Below are 20673 nucleotides of genomic sequence, written 5' to 3'. Positions count from 1 at the left end.
CTAGTATCTGTTCTGGCTCCACCACAGGGTTAGGTGCAGGGAGGACCCCAGCTGAGATCAAACAGTGCCCCCCTCCTGGCAGAAACCCACTGCAGGAAATGTGGCCAGGAGGCTGCTTTATTGTGCACAACAGAGACAGGCCTGTGCGTGGGGACGCTCCCTCTTGGAGGCAATAAATTACCAGGCAGCTGGTGTCAAAGCCGTGAGGATTTGCAGGCAGGAGCACGGGAGGAACAGCAGCCTCTGCGGGGCCTAGTCAGCCAGGGCTGCTATCACAGCCTGGGTGAAGTCAATGGACGTGGCGTATCCGCCCATGTCTGCGGTGCGCACCTGCAAAGAGAGGGGTGGGGCCTGTCAGCATGGCACAGACAGGTACGCTGCAGGAGCCCTCTGGGCATGCTGCACCGTGCGCCTCTGCAGTGAGCCCTGCCCTGGGGCCAGGCCTTTCAAAACAGGAAACGCCAAGTGCCAGGCTGAAAGGCCCCAAAGGGCCCCAGCCAGCTCCCAGGTCTTTCCCCCACACTAGTGGCTGCTAGGAGACAGCTGCAGCTCCGAGCTGTTCCTGGATCAGTTTAGAAATAGCCCCTTAGCCTGTCAGCGTCCTGCCCAGCTGCAGACCCATTCCCAGCGGCATAGGGCTGGGCCAAGGCTAGGCCACCAGGGAGGGGCCACTACTGCCCCCTGCCAGACAGCTCAGGGTGATAATAAAGAGCCCCGCTGAGGAGGGGAAAGGGCCAGTGCAGCATGAAGGCTCAGTGTCAGAATCTGGCTCGCTGCTGCTGTAGGACACTGCTCGCAGGGGAAGAACGCAACCTATTTCTGACACTCTCAGAGGAGACTAAATGGGCAGGACCTGCAAACACCTGTGAGGACAGCCATGAGCCCAGCAGCCCAACAGTGAATAGAAACAAGCAGAGAAACATGATTAAGCTGGGCCCATGCAGGTAAACCCAGCGCCTCTGACTCCGCCACACGCTATGGAAACCAGGCTCCCCCCAGGCAAGTGTTCAGTTCGGCATTTACAAACACCTGCTTGCCGGTTACCATGCTAATCCCTGCCCGGTGTTCTGCCCTGCCCCCGGCAGACACCATCTCTCCTCCATTCCCATCGCACGCCAATTCTCAGCTTCTATCCCTTGCCCTGCCCTGCCATCAAGCATTTAAACCCCATCCCACTCTCAGGGAACAGAGACTCGGGCGCTCTAGAAACAGGAGCAAAGAAATGTGACGTACTTGTGAGCTGCATCTGCCAAGTGCCATGGCAGAGAGCAAGGACATGGTCATTCCTTGCTCCAGGGCAGGGGAGCGCAGGGAGAGACTGGGAGACGTTAGCTAGAGAAATCCAAGATCTAGAGCCAGCTTTGCTGACACCTTGTCTACACCTGCACGGCTGCAGCACTTCAGAGTAGATACGACCTAGGCCTGCGGGAGGGGCTCTCCCAGCAGCCTCGGTACGGCCCCTCCCTGCGAGGCAGGCGCTAGGCAGATGGGCGAGGTCTCCTGGCGAGCGAGTGCTGGCTACACCCTGGCTTAGGTCAGTGTAACTGCCTCGGGCAGGGAGCGTGGATTTCACACGCCCCTGGGCAATGGAGTCACACCGACCGCACCAGGCCTGGGGACCCCGCGCTCAGGGGCAGGGAGGTGATGTCCCCCCACGGGAGAAGACTGGGACTGGATGAAGGGGACAGTTGAGGCTGAGCACTAGGAGTAACGCTTCCTGCCCGTGGGCACAAGAAGAGACACAAGCCTCATTGCTGGAGGCTGGAAACCAGACTGGACAGAAACCCACCGGCCCTGGGAGGGCGGGCGGGCAGGCCTAGGGGTGGGCCAGTCTCTGCTCACTCACTCTTATGCTACCTCACCCCATCTATGGGCACCAGCTTGGTGGCTGAGCTGCCCACCCCCCGAGAACCTGCAAGGAGGGGCTGGTACGAACACTTTCAGCCTGTAGCAAGATCAGTTCCAGCTCCTCAGCAATTCCCCCCACTGCTGCCCTGTCTGCACTGCCCCAGCTCTGTAGCAGGGGAAGTGCAGGGGCTTGGCAGGCTGACATCCACCTTCATCAGGCTCAGTAAAGGAATGGCGAGAAGGGAGGGGACCCCAGCAGCTAGCCCCCAGCAGGCAGGGGCCTGTGCAGCTGACGGCCCCTGCTTTGACTGACCGTAGCTCGGGCACCACAGTGTCTGCACAGGTTCATCTTGCCCCCCCCCCTTGCACAAAGCTGCAGCGTCGGCAGCAGACAGAGACACCAGGCTCCTGCTGCGAGCAGGCCTGGCCCACAGGACACCTGGGTCCCTCTGGCTGATGCAGCCTCTGCAGCTGGCCTCACGCTTCTTGACCTGGGGCAGACGGTGGTGAGGGTGCTGGGCTTCTCTCCTCACTGCTGCTGCCAGCTGCTGTCCACCCTTCCTCTCCCCTTTCCACCCTTGGCTCACTGCATGCCCTCTTGCCCCACCTCGACCCAGGCTGAGTGCTGCTGGGGCTCATTCTCCTAGCCTGGCGTACACCCCTCTTCCCAGCCCTCCGCTGGCTCCTCCGGTACATCAAGGCCCTTCGCCGCCTGTCCCTATCCGACCTCTCAGCACAGCTCCTGCCGCCAGGCAGCCCATGATCTCAGCCTCCATCACACAGGGCTACATTCTCAAAGGCGCCCCGGCCTGTTTTCTCTTCTGCTGCCTTCACCCTTAGGAGGTTCCCCGTAATCTCCTTCTCCTCCTCCAAGTCTCTCCTTCAACGGGACACCAACAAAAGAAATCCCCTGACACGGGTTAGCCTGCCGGGGTGCTGATACCCCTGCCTGCCTATCAATACTATCGCCTGGGTTCCTTGTATTCCCCACCTACCTGGTCTTAGATGTTCTGTGTACAGCACCAGGCACGCTGGGGTCCTGGTCTGTGAGCTGGGTCCTAGGTGCATGTCCTACACCCGCACACACACTGAACAGCAGGCAGAGAACTCCAGGGACGGAGCTCTCCTGCGCCCAAAGGCTGGCCTCCCCCAGGTCTCAGAAGGAATCACTCCCTGCTAGCAGAGGTATTAGGGCTTGGCCCTGAATGACTGGCCTGTGATCCCTGCAGAGAGCCAGGCATGCTCCACCTTGGACTGGCTCCCTGAGGCAGAGCTTTAGCCTCCACTGCTCCAGCTACCAGGGAAAAAGCAGGCTTGTGGCACGCCCCTCCTTCTGGGGCTGACTCCCTCCCTTGCCCGGCTCAGGGCTCAGCGCAGCCAGGTTCCCCCTCTGGAGCTGGCCTACCAGGGCAGGGCCAAGGGTGCCTCTTGCCAGAGAGACCCACATCTGCTGGGGAGAGACCCGCATGCAATGCTCAGGCAGAGCTGGAACTAGGCCTCATGGAGACACGCAGTGCCTGAGAAGAGGCAGGGAGGGAGGGGAGAGTTTGACAATTTATTCATGAGCGTTAGTGCAAAGCCTAATAAATACATTCTGCATTTCCTGAGGAGTGCTCCCAGCCCACACGGCAGTGGCCCAGCACTGCGACAGGGGCCTGAGAGCCTGGAGGTGCATGCCTGGCCCAGACCCGCTTTCCTAATCCATCACCTGCAAGCTACCTGCAGCCTTGCTGTTCGGGTCCTTTAGGCCAGGCCCCACCCCGGCCCACCTGGAATTCTACCAACGAAAAGGTCTTGGTCTCCTTAACCCTTCAGAGCCAGAGTCAGGACTTCACTGATAGGACCAGCATTTCAGAAGCTCCCATGGGTGCACACGCACTTGTGGGTGTCCGTGTTTCTGAGCACGACTGCCTGTGCAGGGAGGTGTGGCAGCCGGCGTGTCAATGACACCAGTGCACACCATGCAGGCAAAGCAGCAAGCACATCATTCACGCCACATTTTAAACGTGCAGCCCAGGAAGCACCTCCCTTCTGACGTGCACACAGCTATGCACGGCCTGGCCTCTTCTGCCTTAGACAGGCCTGGCTAGAGCAGCTGTTCTGCTCTCTCGGGGAATGCTACAAGTCACTGTAGAGCCCCGCACCCTTCATAACCCCCCTGCCTCTCCCAGGTGCGACCCACTGCTTAGCCTCATGCGAATGCATGGGGACAGTCTGCCCAGCACAGACTGAGTTGCAGTGAATGACGATGGGGGCAGGGTGCGCGACAGGAGGACAATGCTACAGTAATCAGGACTGCACTCTGCTCTGCAGCGCACCAGACGGGCACGCGAACCAGCCTAGAGCCCAGCCCGGCACCCAGTCTGAGGGAAGGGCCTGAGTTTTGTCAGGGAGGCTGGTTGGCAGGACTTAAGGAGGAAAGCAGCCTGGAGGTACAGATGGGCCCCAAGGATGGTCTGCGTCAACTGCAAAGATCAACATGTCCTGGAGTGCCATCCTACCTGTGCGGTGACATTCTGATCTGGGAGGAGCGTGCTAGGCCTCCTGCCCTCTAGCTCTGCTCAGTGGCTAACACTTCTTTCCGAGGTCAGCGTTGAATTTTATTGCTAACTGAGTGGGAAAACCATCCTCCCGCAATCTTCTCTTGGGAGGGGGATGAAGTTAGGAGGATGACATAGGGAGTTATCCCCCTGCCCCCCTCTTACACACACAATAGGAGAGACTGAAATTTCCTACTTTCCATCTGTTCAGATTAACAGGGATGAAATTCTACTTCACTCCAAGCCAATACTAGACTTCTTTTGTCACTTTGTGGACAGGGGTCTCCACCCTGGATGGTCCCAAGCTACGGCTAAGCCCCTCTGGAATAGGCAGATGCTGCTGCAGCAGCAATCAGGGACTAGACAAGACCATGTGGATGTGACAGCCCCGGTCAGCCACAATGCAGGGAGGCCTTAGCTGGAGCAGCAGTCGAATATTTAGGCTTAGTCCTTTCTCAGCCTCAAAGCACGGTACAAGTGTGAACTAGCTGACCCTGAACTCCCGAGCAATGTAGGGAGGTCAGCGCGATCCCTACTGCACAGGGCGGGAAGCTGAGACAGGTGAACTGGCTCGCCCCAGGCCTCACAATGAACCAGTGGGAGAGCCAGGATTAGACCCCAGGCTCCCAATCCCGCACTCAGACCGCACCTCTTTCTGGTGACCATCTGACCACGATTGAGGTTGGTAACAGATAAGTGAGCTGGGGGAGAGGCGAGTCCCTTCCCCCTCTGGGTTGTGGTTTCAGGCCGGCTGGCTCCAGCAGCCCAAGGGGGAGGCGGGGGGGGGAGGTGACATGATACACGTTCTTTCCTAGGGGTGGGAGCAGGGCGAGAAAGGTCCATTCGGTTTGTACACTAGAAATGGGTGCTGGAGACAGAGTGAAGTCCAAGGAACTCCCACACACAGGTGGGGACCTAGACACCATAGTGTGGGTGCAGGTTGTCAATCACAGACTTGATGAAGTCCGAGGTGGTGGAGTAACCGCCCATGTCCCGCGTCCGAACCTAAAAATCCAACACAGGGAGGGGGAGAAACAAAAAGGGAGAAATGTGGATGTAAACCCAGGGAAACGAACACAAGATGGGACAGGAAACATGGTGACAGCAAAGCAACTTCCCCCAGCTCCTGAACCCCTTTCTGAAACCCCCCCCAGCCCTGCTGCAAACTGGAAGAATAGACACTAAAGCGCGCCAAGCCCCCCACAGCCAGCAGGCAGTAGCAGCCTCAGGTCTGGAGACAAGCAGGGAGCGAGACACTAAACACAGCAACATCTACAAACTGCGTCCCATTCTACCAACGTGGACAGCTCAACTAGTTGGCCGGCCTGGCTCAGTGGAAGCTTTGATAATGTGGCCATGGAGATGGCAAGACAGTGACCTCTGCCTGGGGGATCTGATTTCCCCTGAGGAAAGTGAACTCTACCAAGAACTCCTTGGGAAGGGGCCCAAACATTTCCACAGCCGTCACAACAGGAAATCGGTCGGGTATAGGCAAGAATGATGCAGACATGAGTGCAATAAGGCCTGAGAATCAGTCTGTTACGGTGCAGTAAGTCCCCACGCTACGCAAGGCCAGCCCTGGGCTAAGGAATTCCCCTAGTCTTACCCAGTGGCAAACACTGCGCTGCTTCCCCCTCTCGGGGACAGGAGCCAGAGAGAAGTCCCAGCCAACAGGCTCCAGAAAGGAAGCAGATACTCCAGGAGCTCTGGACCAGGACAGGCAAGAGGTAAGCAGCAGTGAAAGGGCTCAGAGCTGCCAGGTACTCACTTTACCAACTTTAATCACCCTCTTCACCGCATCGGAGATCATATTGGAGTGATGTTCCAAGCTAGCAAAAAGAACAAACATTTCAGCTCCAGCCCTGTGTATGCCAACGGCATTCACACCCATCCTCTGGCTTGCCCACCCGAGAGGCTGGCATGCCCTGCCCCCCACCCACATGTAATGCAGTGTGCGCACACGTCCGAGAACAAGCACCTACTTGAGATGCCGCAGCATGTTGGCAGCGGAGAGCAGCATGGCAGTTGGATTGGCAATGTTTCTGCCCACGGCCTGGGCAAATGGATGGCGGGCACCCTGTGTGAAGAGAACCACAATCAGACCGTGTTCTACACTGCTGCCACGGGGGGCGTGGGGGGATGTCCAGCCCCATCCTGGGAGGGGCTCTCTGGATCCACTGGCCCCGTGGCAGGAGACAGGAAAGACGACAGAAGCTAGGGAACAAGCAGCTGTGTGACAGAGAGGGGATGAGCAAGGGAAGTCACTCAAGTGGAACACAGAAGCCGTGGCTCAACTGGGTCACTTACCATCTCAAACACCGCGTACTCGGCACTGTAACTTTCCCCGGGAACCACGCCGGCGCCTCCCACCAAGCCAGCAGCCAGGTTATCAATGATGTTTCCATACAGGTTTGGCATGACCAGGACATCGAACTGGTGGGGGTCCTGCACCAGCTGCGCAGAGGAGAACAGAAGCAGACGTGCATGAGACCCTCCACACCATTCCCTCCCCTGCTACAGATCAGCACGGTCTAATGTACTCTGCAGCACTTCCCATCAGCACTGGTGTGCCTGGGTCACCCAAAGGGCCACATCTCACCATGCTGTAGACTGGCCAACAAGGGGCCCAAGCAATGACATTCACAGATTAGCGCCTGGGTATTAATAGGCGAACGATCTTCTTGGGACGCACCCAGGTTCGGCAGCAACACCGGGCTGAGAGGAGTCCTGAGATGACAATGTAGCTGCCTCAAGAGTCCCCAGGATAGAAACAAGATGGGTGGCTGCTCCTGGAGCCCCAGCAGCCGAGGACCAACAGGCACTGGAAACATTACTGAAATAAAGCCACCCAACCATACATCCCACCGACAGGGCTGAGATCCTACGTGCTCTCAGAAAGAAAATCAGAGAAACCTGGCAAAATTGTCATTGAGAAGCATCAGCCTGGAAACCCTGGGTATCGCCAAGCTTTCCTGGGGGGACTGATGGTGAAACAGAGAATTTACTCATGTCAGAATCACTCCTGCAGGCAAGCACAATTCTGCAAGACAGAATTATCTTGAATTATTACCGAGGGGCTGATTACCAGAGGTGCTGGGCACCTACAGCTCCTGTCATCCTCAACTGTGCAGCCCTGAAAGGAAGGCGCTACGTGTCCATGTGCACTACACAGGACATGATACAAAGCGACGTGACAGCCCAGTTAACACGGCATCCTTCACAAAGCATGTCACGGACAGCATTCCAAGGGCACCTGACCTGGCTGCCTACCATGCCAGGCTCTTTACCTGCTTTGCTCAAGCAGATTATCAGCACCAGAGGGTGCAGCATGGATGCACTAGGGCACAGGACTGCAAGCCATTCTCACCTGCATACAGCAATTGTCAATTATCATGGTGTCGAATTTGATCTTGGGATACAATTCTGCCACCTCTTCACAGCACTGGAGGAAGAGTCCATCTCCCAACTTCCTGAGGAAAGAGAGCAACATTCATTTTAACAGTGACTCCAGGCTGCCCCAGCATCCCCTGCAGGGAGAGCAGGGGCCTGACAATGGACTCAGCCACCAAACAAGCTTTCTGAGAGTTCCTTTAAAAATGCTGTCTCTGAGCTATTCTGGGTTCAGTTCACAGACGGACAGGTCCCGCTGCACCCCACCGACGTAGGTGTGCATATGATAGACAGAGGTGAAATCCTGGCCCCACGGAAGTCAGTGGGAGTTCTGCCACTGAATTCAATGAGGCCAGAATTTCACCCAGCAAGTGAACAAGCTTCTCACCCTCCCCATCAACACCCTGCAGACACACAGCCAGGCCTGACTGTCTCGCACTGCTGGGCTTTGTTACACCCATGCTGGTGTTTTAAGCACGTGCAGAGAAAGGGCACTAACGCCAAGGAAGCGTCAACATCACTCAACTCCGAGTTGCACTGAAAGGCTCTTCCAGACAGAGGGGACTTCAAAGACCTACACCCAGGGCGCTGGTGGCAGCTGCTGCATATCCCGTAACTGCTAGACACCCCACTTTGGTCCCCGTGCTATCAGAGCCGTCTCATCGCACTCACATGATGTTGGCTTTGTGCACTGCTGTGACCTTTGAACGCCCTTTCTTGGTGGCGTAGTCAAAGGCAAATTTGGCGATGCGCTGCGACTTGTCCCGGGTGATGATCTTCAGGCACTCAATAACGCCCTTCACGCTCTGAACATTGACGGACACACGTTAGCGGCTCTGGCTGTGCTGCCCCGGGTGGCACACAACCCTGTGCTCTGCCCCAGCCGGCAGCGCACACCCAACGAGGAGATCCCACTCAGCCCTGCCAGCTATCACCCCCGGACTGACACTGGGCTCAGGCTCCAAGGGAAGCGGAGTTTAACTCCCCATTGGATTCCTTTGGGGAAAGGAGAGGAAGAGACGTAGTGCATCCCTTGAAGCAACCATGTGATACTATAGGGAGAAGCCCCTGAGGAACTCAAGACAGCCCATTTCTTCAGGCGTCACTGTGGAATCGGCCCAGAGAGTCTTTTCTCCGGGGCTCTGACCAGGCTAGTATGCCCCCAAAGCACCACTTCTCCTTGGGAGACCATTCTCCAGCCAAACGCTGGCAGGAAGCTTCTCCCAGCCCCTGGCCTTTTTCCTTTGCCTGGAGTCACGCCACCACTCCTGGTTACAGCTCTTGACTCCACACTGATCCCGCTTCCTTCTTGGGCTTTACACGCTTCCAGTACTTGTAGATAGTTCAAGCCCCCCTTCACCCCCTTGGCTGTCACACAGTCTAGTTACAAGCACCATCTCCTCTTCCACCTGTCCCTCCAAATACCCACATCACACAGGAAGGCTCTTCCCCACATCCCCACACTCCTAGCACCACCACTCAAGAAGCGTCTCAGCCAAACTCTGCGAGGATGAGGCGAGAAGGGCAGTGAAACTCTCCAAGGTCTAATGCAGTGCCATCAGGGAAGTACCAGATACAAGGCGTGGAACTGGCTTCCCCGTATGGCACAGAAAGGGGTGGGGTGCAGGACAGAGCCTTCCCTACCTCATGTTCCAGAGAGCTGTACTCCCCCTCCGTCTGCTCCCGGATGATCACAAGATCCAAGTTGTTGTGTCGTGTTTTATATCCAGGTAAACTATTCACATGGACAACGTTGGCAAACAGGTCTAACTTGCGCCTGTGAAAGGAACATCAGGATCAGGAGAGTTCTTCCCACCTCCAGGACAGTAATAAATCCCATGTGATGGTACAGACCCATCTTGATCAGAATTTTAAAGAGAGACTCTTCTGTACGAGCCTAGCCCCCATTGCTGGCCACTTGCTAATCCCATTTCCCTCCTCCAGTGAAGCCTCTTTGGCCCTCTGTGGGATGTGTCCATAAACTGCCACCCCAAACCCCACCTACCGACTGTTCCTGGAGGATCTCCAAGACACAGCAAGAAGTAGAGTCAACGGATCATGAGTAAGAAAAACAATAAAGTGTCTGGCCAGTGAAGATTTTGCAGATGCCTTTTTGTGCTCTGATAACCCATGAACTTCACTCCTGCCCTGGACCTGGTGCCTAAATGCCATTCATAAACGAGGTGTCTGGAACACCCTGAATAGCTCATTTGCAGGAGATTTTTACTGACTTTTGTTGACGTGCAGGGCCTTTGAACATGCATGACAAACATACCTGAGCCTCATGTCATAGGAGGCCAGCTCTCCTTTGTATTCCATGGGAGTGTGGATCTTTCCTGTAATGACAGAAATGTCAGCAGAACTGGTAAGAAAGCACATGTACAAAATCAACTACCAGCTACTATAAACCCTCAGAACCCCACAGCATGGGACGGGGAGGATGAAAGGGGGTTTTGTTTTTACCCTTGCATAAGGAGTTTACAGTGCTGCGCAACATTTGAGAGCTCACTAGGGTCCAGCCTCTTGGTACCTCTGGGCCACATATTATGTGATCCAGTCTCACAACAGAATCTGAATTTATGCTCAGTCAGGATAACATAAGAACGGCCACACTGGGTCAGACCAAAGGTCCATCTAGCCCAGGATCCTGACTTCTGACAGTGGCCAATGCCAGGTGCCCCAGAGGGAATGAACAGAACAGGGAATCATCAAGTGATTCATCCCCTGTCACTCATTTCCAGCTTCTGGCAAACAGAGGCTAGGGACACCATCCCTGCCCAGCCTGGCTAATTGCCATTGATGGACCTATCCTCCATGAACTTATCTAGTTCTTTTTTGAACCCTGTTATGGTCTTGGCCTTCACAACATCCTCTGGCAAAGAGTTCCACAGGATATTTAGAAGCTCAATCTATTTGACTTACTGAAGACAAGATTAAGAGGCAAACTGATCTCCTTCTATAAGTACTTATACATGGAGAAGACATCAGATACTAGGGGGCTCTTTATCTAGCAAACAAAGGTAGAACAAGATCTAATGCCTGGAAGCTGGACTAAACAAATTCAAGATAGAAATAGGATGCAATTTTTTAGCAGTCAGAGTAATTACCCTTTGGAACAGCTCACTAACGGACTTGGTAAATCTTCCATCACTTGAAGTCTTTACATAGAGATTGGCTCTCATTCTAAAAGGTTTGTATAAGGTGCTCTATGTAAGAATCACTGGGTGAAGGACTTTGCCCTGCATCATGAATGAGTCAGCCTAAATCATCATAATGGGCCCATAGGCCTTAAAATCTAGGACGACATGCTACGAGGAGCACTGGCTGGAGGAGACAAGTACTACCCAGCTACGGCAACTTCTGGGAAGACGACTGAAATCCCCAGGCACATTTTTAAGAGTCTGGCACAATTCCAGTGTCCTGCCCGATACTCCCTCAGCCAGCAGCAGGTTCTAACATTCCAAGCTGCAGTATCCTTGTATTAGATCTGTAAGCCAACATGGGCTACAGTTTGTACAGAAGATACTATGTAAGATAAAGTGGTCCTGCACTGTATGAGCCACTGCTGAGTCTGCTGGACACAGATCTGGCACTACCACAGCGGATCTGGCACTGCTTTGGGATTCTTGGTGCATGAAACACGTCAGACCAGAGAAAGCTAAAAGCTGTTCTGCTCCTTCCCATCTTGACGAGCGACAGCCGTATGACACCCCCTCCCCTTCTGTAGGGAGCCAGTAAGATGACCCTAGAAGCACCTCATCTACCTGCACCAAAGTGTCACAAACCCTCAGTACCCCCTTTTTATTACTAAACATGCCAATCACTTTCCATCCAAGGGTCAGCAAGGTCCTGAGACTCCCCAGCTGGTCAGATGATAAGTACCAGTCTCATTTACAGAGGAGAAACTGAGGCACAGAAGTTAAGTGAGCCTCTCCAGGTCACAGAGCAACTCAGTGACAGAGCTGGAGATAGAAATCAGGAAAACTGGCACGAGGTTTCCTTCTCCAATCGTCAGCCACACAAAGCCCGGCAGTCTGAAAGCGCAGTTTGGAGGCTGGGGGAGATTCTTGTACCATGGAGTGGGCAAAGATCCATGTACACCTGACAGATGCAGTCAGTGAGCTGCCACCATCCCATACCTATAATGGCCACTTTACTCTCCTTCATAGAGTCGACAACCTCATCCAGTTTTAACTCTGACGCCATGTTCTGCACTTCGCTCAGGTGGTGCTCGTCAAACTCCACAGGGACGCCAGCAGCCTGCCCAGTACAGACACAGATGTAAAGACGGGGCTTAGCTGGGTCACAGTTCAGAGGCTGTTCATTAAATCACTTTATATGTATTAGCCAAAATGAGCTTGTTGACTGGGTGGATCAAGAGATTGGGATATGGAGCCTTTCACCTTCAAGTCTCTGGTTCCTCTCTGAGCACAGGCTGAGGATGGTGTGTATCGGGAGGAGGAGGGGACTGGATGGTTTTAGGGATTAGGAATGGGATCAGAGCCTCTGATCTCTAGGTCACTTATTCAATCCAGCTCCAGATTCATAACGAAATGCTGTTGTTTTTTAAACTATGTCTTTGTTTAGAAAGTTTTAACCTGTTTACAAATCCTAGGCATGTAACTATCAGAGACACACAATAATCATCACAACACTGAACTTTGGTCTAGATAAACATTAAACAGAAATATAAACAATGGGTCTCTCTACCAGGGTGTTACCGTGTTACAGAGAGAGCATCTTGACGCTACTCAAGACGTGTCATTTTCAGTGATTTTATTAAGTTGAATGAATTCTCTGATTAGGCATATTTAACAAACCAGGCATGTCTATCAAATGTTAACATTCAAAAAAATTGGAGAGGTGTGCTGGTTTTTAGAAAGTGAATGTATTTTGAGTATTTAATAAATGGTAACCAAATACCTGCGTTGTCCTCTGGTTATTTTTCTGGGCACGTAACTGGTGTATTAATTTTTCTACCAGCTACATTTTTTGAGCCATAGCTCTGGGGTCGGATCTTTTTCCAAAGAGAGATCAGTAACCTAACAGCTACTATGAGGGATTAAGTCACTTCCTTTTGTATGTCCAATCTTGAAATATTTTAAATTTTTTTTCAGAATGAAAGTTTCTGCCATCTGATGACTACTTGGGTCCCAGATCTCAGTCCAGTCTCTTAGGATAGTGCAGATGAGACTTTATACAACTACCTCCATGTCAGGAGATTCATTTACGACAGTTGCCCCAGCCATGGTTAAAAGCAGGTTTGTCTTGTAACAAAGCCGGTGTCTAACTGTGTTTTAAATTTGTCCCCAAACTGCGCTACTCCCTTGGTCAGAGCAGGGCTGTAGGATGGATTGGGGGTATGTTTAAAACACAGTTAAGAGGGTTCCAAACAGTTTGAACAACAACAGCATTGTAACCCCTAACACAACTCGTGCAGATGACGCAAATATCCACATCAAAACCACCGCCACAGCTGGTACAAGATTTTTTCAGCAGTCACATCAGAGACACAAGGATTGACTGGGCCACAGAAACTGAACTTGTCTTCTCACCCTTCGAAATGGGCCCTTGTAGTTAGGGTTGGTGCACACTGGGGTCTATGTGGGAAGCTTAGCATGGTTGCTACCCATGTTGAACCTGTTCTGGGAAGAACAGGGGACATCCTCCAGGATTCTCAGTCTAGCACCCTTCCTCAGCACTAAAGAGAAATGAGTTGTGCTTCAATTAATTTACAGAAAAGGGTTTAAGAAACAGAATGGTTTTATCCACCCACAACTGTCTGGGAGCAGGGGGAAGATAACAGTCCCACCTGGATATGGCAGGAGCATATACACAATCCAACTGCCTTGCAAGACAACTCCTGCCATTATGTCATTTCTCTATCTGCCCCACAGTCTCAATGAGGAGTAAGTGGCTACTACCTTGAACACCTCTTTGACAGAATGCATGAGCTCCGGGCCAACCCCATCTCCAGGCAGCATGGTGACCTTGAACACCCCTTCAGGTTTCTCTGTCTGGAACAGGAAATCGAGAGGAGTTAATTCTCCAGCCACCATCCTTCACAATATCACTCAACAAGAGTGGGACAGCGCACACCCTATCTGCAATACTGCACCCCCCTCTTCTGAAAAAGCAAGCCCAGTCAGAGGTGGCTCTCACACGCTACTGCCAGAAACAGCAAGACGAGAATTGTCATTCTCAAAATGTTGGGGGTCATCAATGCCTTTACCTACTTCTCTAGATCTCACAGGTATGCTCAGGGACAATCCCCTTGGTGGAGCTGGTACCAGGATTTGAGTCCTTACAACTTTCAAAGGGTGAATGGGAGCTGCTAAGACCCTCTCTGGTGGTCAGTGTCCCTGGGAAACACCTGGCCTCTGATGCAGGAAAACACAGGAATCTTCCAGAAGAAACTGACCCAAGACTCACTGTAGCAACATTCAGTTCCCCCATGAAACTCTCTCTGATGGATTAAATCAAATAAGACCCAATGCGCAGGGCAAAGCTTGCTGCTTGAAAGTAGAGCACAGAGGGTCAGAGGTTGCATGGTATTTGTTCCCTGTATCGAGGAGACAGCTTTACCTTTAATCTAAACCACATAGCGTTCACTCATATAAAAAATTAATGGGTGTCTTTATATATAACAAAAAGAACAAGGAGGACTTGTGGCACCTGAGAGACTAACAGATTTATTTGGGCAGAAGCTTTCCTGGGCTAAAACCCACCACGAAAGCTTATGCCCAAATAAATCTGTTAGTCTCTCAGGTGTCACAAATACGCCTCGTTGTTTTTGCTGATACAGACTAACCACAGCTACCACTCTGAAATCTTTATATATAAGAGTTACAGTTAATGTCAATCAACAGGCATCACAAGCTAAAGAGTCAGAGAACAAGCACTTGTGATGGAGATTTTGCATAAACTTTTCCTCATCCCACGATGGAGAAAGAGACAAAGACTACCAGGGCACCCATATTTAACATAGGAGACCATTAGTCCATCCACTCCTGCATCGGCCAACACCTGATACTTCAAAGGAAGATGAAAAATCTTAGAACACCTGTTGTATATAGGGCAAAATATCCCTTCCTAATAACTGTAGTGATCAGCTGATGTCCTGAAGCATGGGATTTTATTACTCCATTTCAGCACAAACTTCTATAGAATGGTCTTAGTTACAAACTTAGCCAACCCTTTTACAAATCTGACCTTAGTATTTGGCCATGACCCTATGTGTCTATAAATTATTTAGCCATGTTCTGTATAAAAAATTTCTTTTTATTTGTTCTAAAGTTACCTGTCATTAATATTCAATGACCCATGAGACAAAATAAAAAAAATAAAAAAGGCAACTTCCACAAGAAGTCATAAATCCCATCAGTCAAGTGTCTATAGATCTTTTCGTTCCAAGGCTAAACAGCCCTAGATTTTCCAATCTCTCCCCATATGTAAACCCCACCCCAGGGAAGAGTATAAAAATATTGCTCGGGCATGTAGGAAAGATATCAGGAGGGCCAAATCGCACCTGGAGCTGCAGCTAGCAAGAGATGTCAAGAGTAACAAGAAGGGTTTCTTCAGGTATGTTGGCAACAAGAAGAAAGCCAAGGAAAGTGTGGGCCCCTTACTGAATGAGGGAGGCAACCTAGTGACAGAGGATGTGGAAAAAGCTAATGTACTCAACGCTTTTTTTGCCTCTGTTTTCACTAACAAGGTCAGCTCCCAGACTGCTGCGCTGGGCATCACAAAATGGGGAAGAGATGGCCAGCCCTCTGTGGAGATAGAGGTGGTTAGGGACTATTTAGAAAAGCTGGACGTGCACAAGTCCATGGCGCCGGACGAGTTGCATCCGAGAGTGCTGAAGGAATTGGCGGCTGTGATTGCAGAGCCCTTGGCCATTATCTTTGAAAACTCGTGGCGAACGGGGGAAGTCCCGGATGACTGGAAAAAGGCTAATGTAGTGCCAATCTTTAAAAAAGGGAAGAAGGAGGATCCTGGGAACTACAGGCCAGTCAGCCTCACCTCAGTCCCTGGAAAAATCATGGAGCAGGTCCTCAAAGAATCAATCCTGAAGCACTTACATGAGAGGAAAGTGATCAGGAACAGTCAGCATGGATTCACCAAGGGAAGGTCATGCCTGACTAATCTAATCGCCTTTTATGATGAGATTACTGGTTCTGTGGATGAAGGGAAAGCAGTGGATGTATTGTTTCTTGACTTTAGCAAAGCTTTTGACACGGTCTCCCACAGTATTCTTGTCAGCAAGTTAAGGAAGTATGGGCTGGATGAATGCACTATAAGGTGGGTAGAAAGCTGGCTAGATTGTCGGGCTCAACGGGTAGTGATCAATGGCTCCATGTCTAGTTGGCAGCCAGTGTCAAGTGGAGTGCCCCAGGGGTCGGTCCTGGGGCCGGTTTTGTTCAATATCTTCATAAATGATCTGGAGGATGGTGTGGATTGCACTCTCAGCAAATTTGCGGATGATACTAAACTGGGAGGAGTGGTAGATACGCTGGAGGGGAGGGATAGGATACAGAAGGACCTAGACAAATTGGAGGATTGGGCCAAAAGAAATCTGATGAGGTTCAATAAGGATAAGTGCAGGGTCCTGCACTTAGGATGGAAGAATCCAATGCACCGCTACAGACTAGGGACCGAATGGCTAGGCAGCAGTTCTGCGGAAAAGGACCTAGGGGTGACAGTGGACGAGAAGCTGGATATGAGTCAGCAGTGTGCCCTTGTTGCCAAGAAGGCCAATGGCATTTTGGGATGTATAAGTAGGGGCATAGCGAGCAGATCGAGGGACGTGATCATTCCCCTCTATTCGACACTGGTGAGGCCTCATCTGGAGTACTGTGTCCAGTTTTGGGCCCCACACTACAAGAAGGATGTGGATAAATTGGAGAGAGTCCAGCGAAGGGCAACAAAAATGATTAGGGGTCTAGAGCACATGACTTATGAGGAGAGGCTGAGGGAGCTGGGATTGTTTAGTCTGCAGAAGAGAAGAATGAGGGGGGATTTGATAGCTGCTTTCAACTACCTGAAAGGGGGTTCCAAAGAGGATGGCTCTAGACTGTTCTCAATGGTAGCAGATGACAGAACGAGGAGTAATGGTCTCAAGTTGCAATGGGGGAGGTTTAGATTGGATATTAGGAAAAACTTTTTCACTAAGAGGGTGGTGAAACACTGGAATGCGTTACCTAGGGAGGTGGTAGAATCTCCTTCCTTAGAGGTTTTTAAGGTCAGGCTTGACAAAGCCCTGGCTGGGATGATTTAACTGGGAATTGGTCCTGCTTCGAGCAGGGGGTTGGACTAGATGACCTTTCGGGGTCCCTTCCAACCCTGATATTCTATGATTCTATGACTTGTAATTATCCTCGCTGGACCTCTATACTGCCAGGCCAAAGCATTCAAAAATCCAGGGCAAAGCTCCAAAAAGTCATGGGTTAAAAAATAGGTCTTTTAACATGTAAATGATAGTGTGGGGTTCTTTCTTTGCCTTCTGGATTTTGAGCATTTTGGGTACACAATTTTAAGTTCTTCTCTGCACCATGAGAGCTCCTAAGATTTGACATCAGGTGCTGGGGCTTTAAGAACACCACCAAATACTATCAGAATCACAGTACAACCATGAGTTGGCAACACTGGGACCTTCACAATCACAGCTCTAGTCTCAAGATGCAGTCACCAATGGCTACCCTTTCATTTCACAGAGCAGCCACCAAATGGCTCTCTCAGCCCCTGCCTCATCGTTCTTCAGATGCGTCCACGTTATCCCACACAGTGTTTTCCGTGTTAGTTCTTATGGCTTTTTAATGCATCCTCAGCACTTCATTTCTTCTGTTGTGGTCACTGCATCTTTGCTCCTTGAATAGAGAGAAATATCCATCTACCTGCTACCCTCCCCATCTGACTCTGTGCTGGAGAAAGACTCAGCCCCCTGAAAACCAAATCCATGGAAAAGCCCACGCGTGAGCATGCGGGAGATCAAACACCAGATGCGGGATAGGCGAGCACATCGCTCCGTAAGTGACTGGGAGGCACTTAGCTACTAGGGTGATGAGCATGGAACAGGGGCCTATAGAGCATAAGAACAGAATAGCCAGGAACGAGACTTGGCAGCAGAGCTGCAGCGAACCTGAGAAACCCTCCCCAGCAGCGCCTGGCCCTGCCTGGCCCCCCTGAGACAGGGGCTGCGTCTCCCCCGGAGCCTGCTCCCACAGCGTCCCCAGGGGAGCAGGTAAGGATGGGAGGCCCTGGGGAGGCGCCATCTCCCCGCTCCGAGCTGGGGCACGCGGGGGTCCCTCACCTGGCGTCTCGTTGTCTGCTGGGGGGCGGCGGAGGCGCTGAGGGTCCTCCAGGCCCCGCGGCCCTGGGCACGCAGGAGAGCCTGCGAGGGAAGGAGGCAGAGAATGAGAAACCCGCAGCCCCGGGCCCCTTCCCCTGGGCCCGACCCCCTGCCCTCGGGACGGCCTCACTCCCCTGCCCCCGACCCCGGCCTGACTGCTGGCCGCTCCCCCGGGCCCCCCTGCCCTCGGGCCGATCCCGACCTCGCTCCCCTGCCCCCGACCCCGGCCTGGCCGCTCCCCCGGGCCCCCTGCCCTCGGGCCGCTCCCGGCCTCGCTCCCCTGCCCCCGACCCCGGCCTGGCCGCTCCCCCGGGCCCCCTGCCCTCGGGCCGCTCCCGGCCTCGCTCCCTTGCCCCCGACCCCGGCCTGGCCGCTCCCCCGGGCCCCCTGCCCTCGGGCCGCTCCCGGCCTCGCTCCCCTGCCCCCGACCCCGGCCTGGCCGCTCCCCCGGGCCCCCTGCCCTCGGGCCGCTCCCGGCCTCGCTCCCCTGCCCCCGACCCCGGCCTGGCCGCTCCCCCGGGCCCCCTGCCCTCGGGCCGCTCCCGGCCTCGCTCCCCTGCCCCCGACCCCGGCCTGGCCGCTCCCCCGGGCCCCCTGCCCTCGGGCCGCTCCCGGCCTCGCTCCCCTGCCCCCGCCCCCGGCCTGGCCGCTCCCCCGGGCCCCCCTGCCCTCGGGCCGCTCCCGGCCTCGCTCCCCTGCCCCCGACCCGGCCGCTGGCCGCTCCCCCGGGCCCCCTGCCCTCGGGCCGATCCCGGCCTCGCTCCCCTGCCCCCGACCCCGGCCTGGCCGCTCCCCCGGGCCCCCTGCCCTCGGGCCGCTCCCGGCCTCGCTCCCCTGCCCCCGACCCCGGCCTGGCCGCTCCCCCGGGCCCCCTGCCCTCGGGCCGCTCCCGGCCTCGCTCCCCTGCCCCCGACCCCGGCCTGGCCGCTCCCCCGGGCCCCCTGCCCTCGGGGCGCTCCCGGGCTCGCTCCCCTGCCCCCGACCCCGGCCTGGCCGCTCCCCCGGGCCCCCTGCCCTCGGGCCGATCCCGGCCTCGCTCCCCTGCCCCCGACCCCGGCCTGGCCGCTCCCCCGGGCCCCCTGCCCTCGGGCCGCTCCCGGCCTCGCTCCCCTGCCCCCGACCCCGGCCTGGCCGCTCCCCCGGGCCCCCTGCCCTCGGGCCGCTCCCGGCCTCGCTCCCCTGCCCCCGACCCCGGCCTGGCCGCTCCCCCGGGCCCCCTGCCCTCGGGCCGCTCCCGGCCTCGCTCCCCTGCCCCCGACCCCGGCCTGGCCGCTCCCCCGGGCCCCCTGCCCTCGGGCCGCTCCCGGCCTCGCTCCCCTGCCCCCGACCCCGGCCTGGCCGCTCCCCCGGGCCCCCCTGCCCTCGGGCCGCTCCCGGCCTCGCTCCCCTGCCCCCGACCCGGCCGCTGGCCGCTCCCCCGGGCCCCCTGCCCTCGGGCCGATCCCGGCCTCGCTCCCCTGCCCCCGACCCCGGCCTGGCCGCTCCCCCGGGCCCCCTGCCCTCGGGCCGCTCCCGGCCTCGCTCCCCTGCCCCCGACCCCGGCCTGGCCGCTCCCCCGGGCCCCCTGCCCTCGGGCCGCTCCCGGCCTCGCTCCCCGGCCCCCGACCCCGGCCTGGCCGCTCCCCCGGGCCCCCTGCCCTCGGGCCGCTCCCGGGCTCGCTCCCCTGCCCCCGACCCCGGCCTGGCCGCTCCCCCCGGCCCCCGGCCCTCGGGCCGATCCCGGCCTCGCTCCCCTGCCCCCGACCCCGGCCTGGCCGCTCCCCCGGGCCCCCTGCCCTCGGGCCGCTCCCGGCCTCGCTCCCCTGCCCCCGACCCCGGCCTGGCCGCTCCCCCCGGCCCCCAGCCCTCGGGCCGCTCCCGGCCTCGCTCCCCTGCCCCCGACCCCGGCCTGGCCGCTCCCCCGGGCCCCCTGCCCTCGGGCCGCTCCCGGCCTCGCTCCCCTGCCCCCGACCCCGGCCTGGCCGCTCCCCCGGGCCCCCTGCCCTCGGGCCGATCCCGGCCTCACTCCCCTGCCCCCGACCCCGGCCTGGCCGCTCCCCCCTGCCCTCGGGCCCCCCTGCCCTCGGGCCGATCCCGGCCTCGCTCCCCTGGGCCCTCGGGCCGCCCCTGGTCCCACCCCCAGTCCCGGGCGCCGCGACCCCCGCCTCGGGAGGAGCCCAGGCCCGTCCTGCCGGCCCCCGCGCGGCCCTCACCCCGGCAACCGCCCGGACGCCGCTGATCGCCGCCATCTTGCAATCCCACAAGCCCAAGCAGCTCCGGAAATGACGACACCACGGCCCTAGCGCAGAGACGTCACTTCCGATTTCCGCCTCCGCGGAGTCCGGAGCCGCAGGGGGCCGCGCTCACGCGCCGAGGGGGCGGGGCCACGAGGGGGAGGAGCCCGGGGGGGGGGCGGTGGGCTCCCTGCAGGGGGTCGCTGGCCACGTGCTTCTAGCTCCGCCCCCAACCCCAGCCCCCCCCCCCCCCCATCCGGGCCCTGCCGCGGGGGCGGGTCTGGCCGGGCGGGGCAGCCCCTGGCTCCCGCGAGCCCCGGGGCCGGGTGCGAGC

At 56.0% G+C, this 20673-nt stretch overlaps 1 protein-coding gene across 3 annotated transcripts; it reads right to left on the bottom strand.

Annotated features, from left to right (window-relative positions):
* Nucleotides 1–99: 99 nt before the first annotated feature.
* IDH3B (isocitrate dehydrogenase (NAD(+)) 3 non-catalytic subunit beta) lies at nucleotides 100–20520 on the bottom strand. Of its 3 annotated transcripts, none has more exons than XM_037898485.2 (12): nucleotides 20319–20457; nucleotides 18088–18168; nucleotides 13703–13795; nucleotides 11918–12038; nucleotides 10054–10114; nucleotides 9423–9555; nucleotides 8451–8584; nucleotides 7756–7858; nucleotides 6696–6842; nucleotides 6371–6465; nucleotides 6157–6217; nucleotides 100–330 (listed from the first exon to the last, which is right to left on the bottom strand). In XM_037898485.2, the coding sequence occupies exons 1-12, from the start codon at nucleotides 20352–20354 to the stop codon at nucleotides 253–255; spliced, it is 1143 nt and encodes a 380-aa protein (XP_037754413.1). In that variant the 5' UTR covers nucleotides 20355–20457; the 3' UTR covers nucleotides 100–252. The 3 variants fall into 3 exon arrangements, with proteins under 3 accessions (XP_037754413.1, XP_037754412.1, XP_037754414.1); XM_037898484.2 differs by lacking the exon at nucleotides 100–330 and adding an exon at nucleotides 3390–5393 and having other exon boundaries at nucleotides 20319–20520; XM_037898486.2 differs by lacking the exons at nucleotides 100–330; nucleotides 13703–13795 and adding an exon at nucleotides 3390–5393 and having other exon boundaries at nucleotides 20319–20456.
* Nucleotides 20521–20673: the final 153 nt, after the last annotated feature.

The sequence above is a fragment of the Chelonia mydas genome, chromosome 4 (assembly GCF_015237465.2).
Source record: "Chelonia mydas isolate rCheMyd1 chromosome 4, rCheMyd1.pri.v2, whole genome shotgun sequence".
Classification (NCBI taxonomy): Eukaryota; Metazoa; Chordata; order Testudines; family Cheloniidae; genus Chelonia; species Chelonia mydas.
Note: the sequence above shows the minus strand (reverse complement) of the source record. Positions and strands in the feature narration are given on the sequence as shown.